The sequence below is a fragment of the Hemiscyllium ocellatum genome, chromosome 5 (assembly GCF_020745735.1).
Source record: "Hemiscyllium ocellatum isolate sHemOce1 chromosome 5, sHemOce1.pat.X.cur, whole genome shotgun sequence".
Classification (NCBI taxonomy): domain Eukaryota; kingdom Metazoa; phylum Chordata; class Chondrichthyes; order Orectolobiformes; family Hemiscylliidae; genus Hemiscyllium; species Hemiscyllium ocellatum.
In genome coordinates this window covers 93,780,184-93,792,915 of record NC_083405.1, presented here as the reverse complement: position 1 = coordinate 93,792,915, position 12,732 = coordinate 93,780,184, and the positions used below count along the sequence as shown (strand labels likewise).

At 40.8% G+C, this 12,732-nt stretch overlaps 1 protein-coding gene across 1 annotated transcript in view; it reads right to left on the bottom strand.

Annotated features, from left to right (window-relative positions):
- The window catches only part of spag6 (sperm associated antigen 6), a 188,355-nt gene that overhangs the window by 32,611 nt on the left and 143,012 nt on the right, over positions 1-12,732 (bottom strand). The window contains exon 9 of the mRNA XM_060825574.1: positions 12,593-12,709. Within this exon, the coding sequence (XP_060681557.1) occupies positions 12,593-12,709 (117 nt within the window). The remainder of the gene's footprint in view (positions 1-12,592; positions 12,710-12,732) is intronic.

Sequence of the window (12,732 nt, the reverse complement as noted above, 5' to 3'; positions counted from 1 at the left end):
GACTGCATAATGTTCAGACCATAAGACACCTTACAAAATGTCCATATTACAGAGGAGGAAGTGCTAGATGTCTTAAAACGTCTGCGTGGGTTTCCTCTGGGTGCTCCTGTTTCCTCCCACAATCCAAAAAATGTGCCCATAGTGTTAGGTGAAGCGGTAAACGTAAGGGAATGGGTCTGGGTGGGTTGCACTTCGGTGGGTCAGTGTGGACTTGGGCCGAAGGGCCTGTTTCCACACTGTAATCTAATCTAAAAAAAAATAAAGGTGGATAAATCCCCAGGACCTGATCAGGTGCACCCTAGATATCTGTGGGAAGCTAGGGAAGGGATTTCTGGCCTCTTGCTGAGATATTTGTATCATCGATAGTCACAGGTGAGGTGCCAGAAGACTGGAGGTTGGCTAACGTGGTGCCACTGTTTAAGAAGGGTAGTAAGGGCAAGCCAGGGAACTACAGACCAGTGAGCCTGATGTCGGTGGTGAGCAGGTTGTTGGAGGGAATCCTGAGGGACAGGATGCACATGTATTTGGAAAGGCAAGGATTGATTAGGGATAGTTAACATGGCTTTGTGTGTGGGAAATCATGTCTCACAAACTTGATTGAGTTTTTTGAGGAAGTAACAAAGAGAATTGATGAGGGCAGAGCAGTAGATGTGATCCATATGGACTTCAGTAAGGCATTCAACAAAACTCCCCATGGGAGACTGGTTAGCAAGGTTAGATCTCATGGAATACAGGGAGAACTCGGCATTTGGATATAGAACTGGCTCAAAGGTAGAAGACAGAGGATGATGGTGGAGGGTTGTTTTTCAGACTGGAAGCCTGAAATAGAGGTGCTGGGTCCTCTATTTTTTGTCATTTATATAAAAGATTTGGATGTGAGCATAAGAGGTATAGTTAGTAAGTTTGCAGATGACACCAAAATTGGAGGTGTAGCGGACAGCGAAGAAGCTTACTTTAGACTACAACAGGATCTTGATCAGATGGGCCAATGAGCTGAGAAGTGGCAGATGGAGTTTAATTCAAATAAATGCAAGGTGCTGCATTTTGGGAAAGCAAATTTTAGCAGGACTTATACACTAAATGGTAAGGTCCTAGAGAGTGTTGCTGAACAAAGAGACCTTGGAGTGCAAGTTCATAGCTCCTTGAAAGTGGAGTTGCAGGTAGATAGGATTATGAAGAAGGCGTTTGGTATGCTTTCTTTTATTGGTCAGAGTATTGAGTACAGGAGTTGGGACATCATGTTGCGGCTGTTCAGGACATTGGTTAGGCCACAGTTGGAATATTGCGTGCAATTCTGGTCTCCTGTTAATTGGAATGATGTTGTGAAACTTGAAAGGGTTCAGAAAAGATTTACAAGAATGTTGCCAGGGTTGGAGGATTTCAGCTATGGAGAGAGGCTGAACAGGCTGGGGCTGTTTTCCCTGGAGTATCAGAGGCTGAGGAGTGACCTTATAGAGGTTTACAAAATTATGAGGGGCATGGATAGGATAAATAGACAAGTCTTTTCACTGGGGTTAGGAAGTCCAGAAGTAGACGGCATAGGTTTAGGGTGAGAGGGGAAAGGTATAAAAGTGACCTAAGGGGCAACTTCTTCATGCAGAGGGTGGTACGTGTATGAAATGAGCTGCCAGAGGAAGTGGTGGAGGTTGGTACAATTGCAACATTTAAAAGGCATTTGGATGGGTATATGAATAGGAAGGGTTTGGAGGGATATGGGCCGGGTGCTAGCAGGTGGGACTAGATTGGGTTGGGATATCTGGTTGGTATGGACATGTTGGACCGAACACTCTTCTGTGCTGTACATCTCTATGACTCTATGACAGAGGCCATTAGGTCCATCTAACCTGCTCTATCATTTAATCACATGTTTCTCAACCCCATTCTTCTGTCTTCTCTCTGTAACCTTTGATCCCCTTTCTAATCAAGAACACATCTATCTCTGTCTTAAAAACACTCAGTGTCTTGGCCTTCACAGCCTTCTTCGGCAATGAACTTCACAGATTCACCACTCTCTGGCTGAAGAAATTCTTGCTCATCTCAGTTCTTAAAAGGTTGTCCCTTCACTCTGACACTGAGGCCTTAGGTCCTAGTCTCTCCTACTAGAGGAAAAATCTTCTCCTTGTCCACTTTATCCAGACCTCTCAGTATCAATATCATTCAAATGGAGTGACAGAGTTGGGGCAAGTTAGTGTATAATAGGGTTTATATGAGACATAAAAGCTTTTCCAGGGATGAAAAATAATGTTGAAGAGGTTTAGAGAATGAGGGAAATACATTATGATAAGAAAGATAAGAAAGATAAGAAAGTTTTAAGCCCCACGAAGATGATGAGCTTGTGATGGTGGCTGGTGGCAGTTGGGGCAGTCAATGTGGAAAATAAGATTTAAAAGTTTGGTAGTAATGTGATTTTTAAAACTTCTGACTCAACAAAAATCTAATTTTCTCTTTATCCATTATAATCTTTAATCTGCTTTAATATGCACAAACATGTGAAAGGCAGTAACGCCATTATTGCTTCCCATTCCCTGTGGGATTCACTGTGGTGATTATGTTACAGAAAGCAAGAACTTGCATTCATAAGCACCTTTTGGAATGTCAAAAATGTTTACAATCAGTGACATAACTTAAAGCAATGTAGGAAACATAACAGCTTTTCAAACAGCAAGATCTACAAAAAACATTAAAATAAATGTTGATTAATAAAGTTTGGCTAGGATATAAAAACTTGTCATTCTTCTGCCGACAGTATCATGATAAACTGATGTTTGGTCTAATAAATCAGGCGAAAGATGACTGTTTAAACAATGAAGTATCAGCACAGACCATATGGTCAAATTTATGGAGTGGGCCTTGAATTCATAACTTTGTGATTCAAAAGTGAGAGTGCTGAGAAAAACCTGGCACAATATATAGGTTATTAAGTACAGTGAGATAAAGATAGTAATATGTGACGGGCCCTTTTGCACTAGAACAATGGCATCATTTTAAGTTGCCAGCCCACTGTTGCTCTAAATTGATTGCCTGCTGGAAAGCATCATAAAGGGTTGTTCTTGTCAGAATTCCCAGAACTGTAAATGATTTAACTTGAAAACCTATTTCAGATACATTTCTGACTGTTGGTGTGGAATTTTGGTACCTTAACAGAAGTAAAACTCTGAGCAGGAGCCTAGACAATGCCATTTATCATCCATGGGTAAGTGGGAGAATTCGGAAGAATGTAATTTTACTGAATGAAGACACAATAATATCTGTTAGTAACATGGCAAGTGCAGTGTAAAGGAATATAATGCAGTGTTTATCATCTGGCAATATCCATCATAACTGAACTAATCCCAATCACCAGCTCATAGAGTATGAAACATTATAACCAAATCACAGGTAAACCTGCCTCTGTCCACAGAATAGTACAGTTGACACTTCGGTAAAGAATCCCCTTCCTCTCACTGAGCAGCAAAAATAACATTAGAACATCCCCTACCCCATAGTAGGCAGTGTTCCTTTTCCCTGGCCTCTTGCTCAAAGGTATCTAGGTCACTGTACACAAGCCCCAAGTTCGTAAACCAACACTCTGTATTATAATCAAAATCAATAACTTCTGCCCATTATTACTAACAGTGAGGAGCATCTTGATTTAATCCCCTGCCAGCTTGATGGCCCATTGATACAGTGTAAAGCATTCAGATTTTACATCAAAAAGCACTTCTTTACTGACAAACATTTTAAAGGAAGGCACCACATTCAGTCCATTGTTTTTTCTTAGCTTCTCCTCACTTCCTTTCCTTTAAATCTCCAATGACTTTGTTCCCTTTCCTTGCTGGACAACTCCTGTTTTTTTATCCCCATTTTACCTTTTCGCTTTGTCATCACTCATCCCTCTTACTCTTTTCCCTCACTATCTTTCTCTCCTCCTTTCTCCCTACCTTCTCCAGTCTCCCATCTTTATGTCCACCACTTTGTCCAAATTAGCCCCTAACTGGGATAATAAGTAGACTTTGTCTTGGCACTCGGTGTGCAATGTTTACAGAAAATCAAATACAGAGAGTCCCTAATTAGATGTTAAATTCCTGAAAATCACTGCATTAAGAAAAACTGCATTTTTCAAAATAAATGTTTCCATAGAAACCCATGTAAACGTTCAGGTTACGTTACCGAAACATCAGACAAGTAACGAATACAAATACAAAGTTAATATAAAACACCAAAATATGAGAAAGGAATATATATTGTAATGTTTGTTTGTATCTGGATTTGGAAGTCTGTGGATCTTCATCTGACTCCTTTGCAGCTCTGGCAGGTTGATGTTGATCAGATTACTCTTATGTTATTTCAGAGGTGACGGGCTGAGCATCCTTGGGGGCAGTTTTTCTTAAATTATCCAGCTTTAATTGAGTTACTAACTTCTTTTTCTCTCTGCACATTTCCCAATAGGATTGAATGGCATCGTTTACAAGTCTGGCCAACTTGTACCTCTGTTTTCCTCATTCTTTAACCACTTCCTGCAGCAACCTGGCAAATGCTTTTGTGGTTTCAACATCAGTTTGGGCTGCTTCACAAGTCATCTTAATATTATGCAGCATGGCTTTCTTAAAATGTTCAAACCATCCATGAAAACATTTCACATTAGGGTCATTTAATTTCTTTTCAAGTCCTCATACAGGCTTCCATCCTTTTCCAGTATCACATACAAAACAATTACATTTCCTTAATTTTGATGTGAATCCAGAATGCTAAAAGTCTTTCAAAATCCTCCATTACCTGAGAACATGCATGACTTGCACTTAAGAGAGTTAGACTTTTGCTTCTCACTTTAATTTATTTGCATTATATTGAATTATAAACAAAGGCAAAGCAATGAGACCTAAAGCTCTTTCAATATCCATATTTCACTCACCACATTTGAATCTGGACAGCATGACTAAGTTACCACTCAGCAAAATGAATTTCCTGCTTTTCTTAGGTACAATTCCTTTGCTTTCACAGCTAGTGCACTGAGGAGCCTTGCTCCATGGAAATGTCATTCAGGCAAGCAACAGCCAAGAAAAACTAAATGAACAGGAACTTGCCCAATTTATTGCACTAGTTCCTCCATGCTACTGGTTGTCAGGTAATAACTATGTTATTGTGAATCAGGTGCCTATTATTGAAATGATGCACAGTGAAGTAAAAGCTGTGTTATGGTGAAACTGTTAATTGAAACCAAATATTTTGAGGATTTACCTGTAGTTAAAAAAAATTTGTTTGCAGGTATAACCTGTCACCCTGTTCCACTATAAGGCCAGATTTTCCAATTTATAGTTAAAGTTTGGTGCTTAGAGTCAGAGAGTTATAGACATATACAGCACAGAAAAGACCTTATGGCTCCTTGTGCCCACGCTGAATAATTAAGCCAAGTATATCATGTGCCTTGTTAACCACTATCCACCCGTCCTGATATCTTAACTTTGTTGAAGACAGTAATTTCTACCATGAATTATTTCATGCAATTACATGATTCTCACCTCATTATTTGTGTCAGAGCAGCACGGGAGCACAGTGGTTAGCACTGCTGCCAAACAGCACCATTTAATTCTGCCACTTCACAGATATTTCAGAAAGAATCTTAGCTTGCAAGCCTCAGCATCAGATGCAGAAAATATACTGAAGGGATTGCAGCTATCTCGTGCTTTTAAAGTACCAACCACCCAGGTTGCTGCAATTACTACACACTGAGGATGGTTCACCACTTGACAGGGTTATAGATGTTCATGAAATGCTCCTGCACTGATTGCCATTACACTCAGTCCTTCTCTTTATCTTTCAGCAGGAGAGATTGCTCCACAAATGTGCAGAGTAGGCAAAGACTGGCAGAGGGTTGCCGGACATCAGACTCTTCAGCCCACTTTGGGAAGTGGGCAGTAAAGCTGGTCAGGGAAAATCAAGACCAATCCTGATGCAGTGGGGAGACTTGAATGCCCAGGAACTCAGCGAGCAATATTACTGTCTGGTCTTGTCAGATGTGTATAAAAACAAACATATTGGTCTGCATTACCTTCACTAATTGATTCTTTCTCTTCTCTTCTACAGAGACCCACTAATACAAAATGCAAGAGGCTGCAGGCTCCACCAACCCAAAAACAATCAAATTGGTGAGTACTCTACCAAACAAGACTTGAGGATCCTACTCACTAATATGGTGGCTCTGGCATGCGAGAGTTTGGCTGCACCATTGGCAGCCACCTGGAAGGCATAGATCCAACAGAATGCTGAATATACATTTCAATCATCACTCCATCACTTTCACCAAAAAAATGTCAGTATAAATGTCAAGCCAAAGGGAGGGCTGAATCACATCAATCTTACTCCAGGTGCCCCTTCCTTTAGTGGAGACAGTGAGGGAGGAGGACTATCAGATAGGCACACTGGGAGCTTCTTCTCAGGACATTCCAGAGCTACCCTCCACCTCATCCTTCTCTCCTCTACCACTGGGCCCCATTGCCTGCAGCAGCTGAGGCCCAAGAAGGGTGTGCCTGTGCTTATGCAGGGCTGTGACTGTCTAGACCCACAGCCTTCACAAGATGTCCACCCAAGTCTTCGAAATCACCAGGGGATACCAGTCAGCAGACTCTCTCCACTTTAGCTATGGAATTGGGCCTGCACCTAGACATAATTTTTAAAGGACATATCCATAGCATACGTGCTCAATCAATGTTTATATATATAATCTACACTTTTGTAAATCTATATTTACTTGCACTGCTCAAATTCCTGATAATAGCATTATTATACCAGTCTCAGCAGAGGGTTATCGGATGTCAAAGATGTGGAACATTTGCCATCATGAAAAGGATGTTCTGCTTTTTAATTGCCACACTTTGATATATGTCTCATAATCAATCAAGAACACTCGGTTGTTAAGGAATGACCTATTAGTTGGGATTTGGAGTCAAGGCATGATAGATTATTGTAGAAGATGGTGATGTTAACAATAAGGTTTAATGGAAGAACTAGAGCAAGGGACATCCAATTGCTGCACTCTGCAATTACCTTATGGAAGTGATGGTGGAACCTGTCATGTATTTTCTGGCTCCAGGAAGGAAAGGTCGAACCCATGTTTAGGGTTCTAAAAGTCATGCTAGAAAATCTAAGGGTATGGAAGATGGTGCTGGTCATGTCATACATCCATCTCTCACAGGTTTGGAGTAGAATGGAAGGAACCACTTAAAACCTTGTGGTCACTAGTAGTGGAATCATTATCAATGAAGAAGCTCAGGCACCACAAGGATACTCTGCAGCAGTGCAGGGATACTGAGGGTGTAAAACACATAGAATAGTCTCAAGATGCGAACAACTTACTTTCCAATATGACTCACATTTCTTTGATGCAAGGACCATTTTAGTGCAACCATCCAGAAGCGCATAGTCACCAAAGTGCTCCCTGTATCACAGAGTACTTTAATGATAACGTTAATTCCTGACAAGGTTGGGGAATGCTGTTTAGCTATGACAGAATTGACAAAGTCAAAACTAGAGTAAAATGAAGAGTCACCATTTAATTGCAGAGATAAAACAAATAAAAATTGATAACAAACACTGAGGAATGTTGAATTCAGCAATCAAACAGCTAACATCCAACAGTGTAAATGAAAGCATAACTTACAGAAAATGATTCTCGTCAGCTTAGTCACCTTGGAAATAGATTGATATAAGATTGCCTCTGGCCTCTTTGGATTGGTGAGCTTCTTTATCTTAACGATGGTTATCCTGGCCCATTTAAGGATTCTCATTCTCACCTTCCTCCTCAGAGGTTTTGAACTTTGTACCCTTATACATCCACCTTTTGTTCACTGGGACTGTGGTGGATACAGCAAACAACAATGGTGCAGGGCACTCTGACCTGGGTATTCTGTACCACACTGCCTGGTCCAGGCATCAGAACTTCATTTTCAAAAGGCCTATCATCTGTCCTGCAATGGCCCTGGTTGAACCATGGGTAGCGCTGTATCTCTTCTCAATGTCAGTCTGAGGAGTTAGATGTGTTATCATGAAAGTGTGGAAAGGGGGGATCCCCGGTCACCCAGCAACCATTATGGATTATGGGGATAGGTTGAGTAAAAGACATTGAAGTGTTCAATCAGCTATGTTCGCATTGCATGGTGGGGCATCCTCAATGGGCTTAATGGCCTGTTTCTGTTCCAATATTCTATGTGTCAAGAACTTTTCAAAGAGGCTCCTGTGAATGGTCCAGAATGTAAGAGCAATGGCAGATAATTGCATTATCTGGCTGTTACAGTGACAAATGACTTGTATGTTAAGGAAATGGTTTGCTTTTCTATTGACAAGACTGCTGCTTCATGTTAAGGTGCTCTGATTGCTATGTGGGGCTCTAATTGCACCCTGAATCTGCAGAAAATAGTGCTGTCCAAGAATCCTAATTCCTTAGCTATCTGTCCCCCTGCATCAAAGAGGAAACACATTAACTGATGGGCTCTTGCAAAGTGAGCATCATTGATTTCTTGAATACATTTATGAGTTGATACCTGCGAAATTTGTCAGAACAATATGGTGAACATCAGAGATTGTGTTCACTGCAGTGATTTGCAGGCTTCCCCTATGACCCATGATACCACTCCCATTCTGTACCTCCATCATCATTTCAAAACTCTCCCATGATTCTTCACCCTACCTCTTTTTGTTGAGCCCTTTTACATGGCACCTTTAATAGATTATTTATGACCTGCTAGTCTACTCAGGAGTAGAGTGGGGAAATTTGCAAGAGGCATGTGAAGACTGGCCTGGCAGTTGAAACGGAGGAGGGGGAATGTAAAGACTATATAATTTTCCTGGTAAATAAGTGTTATTAGTTGTATTAATTTGGTGTCATTTAAAAGTTAACCAGCAGAGCCAAGAAATTATCATCGTTGTTCCCATTTTATGCCCAGAGCCCCTCATGAGCATGCTGCTAATGTCTTTGCCTTTTCTGTATTCTCTCCATATCAAAACAATTCATCCTTAGTTTCCTTGACGAAGCCTTTGAGTTTGTTCTACCAGACCCAACCTAATCACATTCAATTTTTCCTTATGACATTAGGCATTCCCTCAGTTGTCCAATACAACTGATGCAATCTAGAGACTAGTTGCGTGCAGACTCGACAATGCCACGGACAGACCACACAGATCTCCCAGTTTATGGGTGAAGCAGCCCCTGATTGACCATGGTTCATCCCCTAGATTGAATTTGAAGGACGTTCCCAAACAACTGACCAGTAATGCCTGTTCTGATTTTGCTGGACTTCCAGAACTGATCATGGCCCAATCCACAGACTGAAATGTTGCTGTTTACTCAGGTATTTTTGGACAAACTATCTGACTGACTGTGGCCAACTCCCTGAACCAGAATTGGGCCAGTCCCTGCACTGACTGTGGTGGTGCTCCCTTACCGAAAGGAGTCCACCCTTGCTCCACAAGCCATACCTCCTCTTTCCTGTTCTTGCCTCTGGTCTTCATTCATATGGATTGTATTCGCCATGTACACTGCAGGTAAAGCACCACCTCTGATATTGACATCACACTGTATAGCCACAAAATGCTGCCTTACTTTCTACATTGAGCTGCCCACCAGAAACACAAGCTCCTGTTTACTTTGTCCATCAAGATGCCAACAAGTCACACAAACTACGATGTTAACTTGCACACTAAACTGTCACTCTGAGGCACAAGCTGCTGCGTTGCCATTCTCCAGTCAGGTTCAGTGATGGCTCAAACATTCCAATGCCAGCTGCAGTTGTAGAACTTAGTGTTATGACCCACTGGGGTGGCATGCTGGAAACCAAGTTTTGGAACTTCCTGGAGTCTTCACAAAACTTAAAGATTTTTCGAAGCACACAGAATTCTCCAATTTACTCTATTTTAGACCAAGGTTGAGAGAAAGTATGAACCAGGTAATTAATCTCTGGCTACACCATCAGCATATCAAACTCATCCCGTTATAAACTCCTACACACAAACACACACACAGACAGAGAGAGAGAGAGAGAGAGAGAAATATGAGTTCTGGATGGAGAGATCTTTGAATAAATAATTCGATGATTTTTGTTCAAAAGAGTTGCTGAGATGTTTCTTATTGTTCTTGTGCTGCTCAGTTGTCTTTTTCCAAATGCTTCCATTGATTTTCAAGATACACAGGGTGGCTAGTTCACTTATAAAAGAGTCTCTGACTTATCAATTAAAAAGTCACACCATACAACAACTGCTGAAAGAAAGATAAATTGTTTTTCTTAGACAATGGACGAAAAGCTCCTGGCTGGAGACCTGACGGTATTGCTGTACCTTGTCCCTAGCCTCAAGCTGTTCAGTTACCTGAGAACCAATCACATGGTTGTTGGCAGGCACAAGATCTTTGTCATCGATAACTGGTCACTTGTCCACAAACCAAACATCTTTTTGTTGCTAAATAAAGCTCCAACTGTATAAAACCCTTTGGTCCCAGTTCATCTGCATAATCCACAGTTGATCAAAACAGCGTTCACAATGAGTATCAAATTACTGGCCTTCAAACCATGCAGCAATCCTTGGTTTTACAAACAATTCTTCTCTCATTTCAGTCCACAGTGAAAAACACAAAAATAAAAAAAAACAGTCTTACAACAGCAAAGAAGATAACCAACATTTACAACATGGGAAATAAAACAAAGAATTCCTACTTGGACTGGAGACTCAAGTACGCACTTGCTGTATGCAATGGAGAATCTCAAATGATCAGAAAATACTTGGGAAGGCAAAGTTAAATCCACTGCATATGAAATTAATGAAATGCAAATGTATGCAAAGTAGCACAATTCTCATTCTGAGGATGGAGCACATTATTGCTAAAATTTCTCGCAATAGTGAAAATATGATTTTCAGATTCTCATCTGATTAAGTCATCATACTCACCGTTATTCTCATTGCCTTTGGGAGCAGAACATGGTGCCTTAAATTTCTAGGAGAAAGTGAGGACTGCAGATGCTGGAGATCAGAGCTGAAAAATGTGTTGCTGGAAAAGCGCAGCAGGTCAGGCAGCATCAAAGGAGCAGGAGAATCGACATTTTGGGTATAAGCCCTTCTTCATTTTATGCCCGAAACGTCGATTCTCCTGCTCCTTTGATGCTGCCTGATCTGCTGCGCTTTTCCAGCAACGCATTTTTCAGCCTTAAAATTCTATGTCTAAATTATAATGCAAACTGTCTATCTCAACTGTGACATGGAGGTGTTGGTACTGGACTGGTGTGGACTAAGTCAAAAATCACATGACACACTAGCTGCCTAAGGAAGGAGCGGGCTCTGAAAGCTTGCAATTTCAAATTAGCCTTTTGGATTGTAATCTGGTGTCATGTGATTTTTGACTATGTCAAATGTAGTTACACCCTCTACCAATGAAGGTGCTGTAATCAGACCAGAGAGTCAGGGTTGTCTGGCAACATGCACTTACACATACAGGAAAAGTAGTCAATGATGTTAGAAGGTATAACTTTATTTGCGTCACATGGCTGACCACTTGTCCTGCTCTTACACTGGTGTGTGTTGGAAGGCTTTGTAGGTTCATACTCAATCTGCTTGGCCATGTCATGAATGCAACTAGTGCTGCTAATGGGAGTTATAATTACAATATACCAAACTTAGAAAAGGGGCCTTCTATTATAATTAGGACATATCATTTTAGAATAGAAATATAAAAGTAAGGAAGTCACATTTGATTTTAAAATAAGAGCTGAATTATGCCTGACTGCCCCACTCCAATTAAAAGAGACCTAAGGGGCACCTTTTTCACACAGAGCTGCCAGAGGAAGTGGTGGAGGCTAGTACAATCGCAACAGTTAAAAGGCATCTGGATGGGTATATGAATAGGAAGGGTTTGGAGAGATATGGGCTGGTTGCTGGCAGGTGGGACTTGATTGGGTTGGAATATCTGGTCGGCATGGATGTGTTGGACCGAAGGCTCTTTTGTGCTGTACATCTCTACAACTCTATGATTCTACAATTGTCCTCCAGCACCACTTCAAACAAAGGCTATGCCCTTTTAGTGACAAGGTTATGGATTCAACCCCTACTCCTGAGATTTAAGTAAAATAATCTGGCTACTATCTTAGTTCAGTATCAAGGGAGTACCGACACTTGGAAGTCCAAGTGTCTACTTTGGAATAGTAGACCACTATTCCAAAGAAAGCAGAGAAGTCTCAACAATGGCCTGCACAATACCTTGCCTCAATTAATATCACTAAAATCAATTACCTGCTCCTTTTCTCACTGCTACTTGTGGAATTTTATGATGTGCAAACTGGCTTTGGCATTTCACTAAATTACACCAGTGACTACATTTCAAAACTGAACGAACGGTAAAGCACTTTGAATCATCCTGACATTGTGAAAGACACATTATAAATGCAACTTCTGATTGTACAATGAAACAAAAACTATCAATTAAGCATTATAGAAAATACAATTGATTTTTTTGTATACTCCAAAATCTATCATCCACACTAAAGATGAACACATCCATCAGCTTCTAGTAAACACAACATTTGATTCACATTAGTGGGTCAATGGATCTTTGATATAAATGAAGTGTATTTCTTACCTTACTATATTGTCCAACAACATGTTTAAGGACATTGGGAGGAGCATCATGTAGTAGTGGATCAAGAGCTGGCAGATATGTGCATTTCTGCAGGATATTTTTCAGGGCCTTTTTAGCCTGTTGAAGTAGAAAGACAGAGT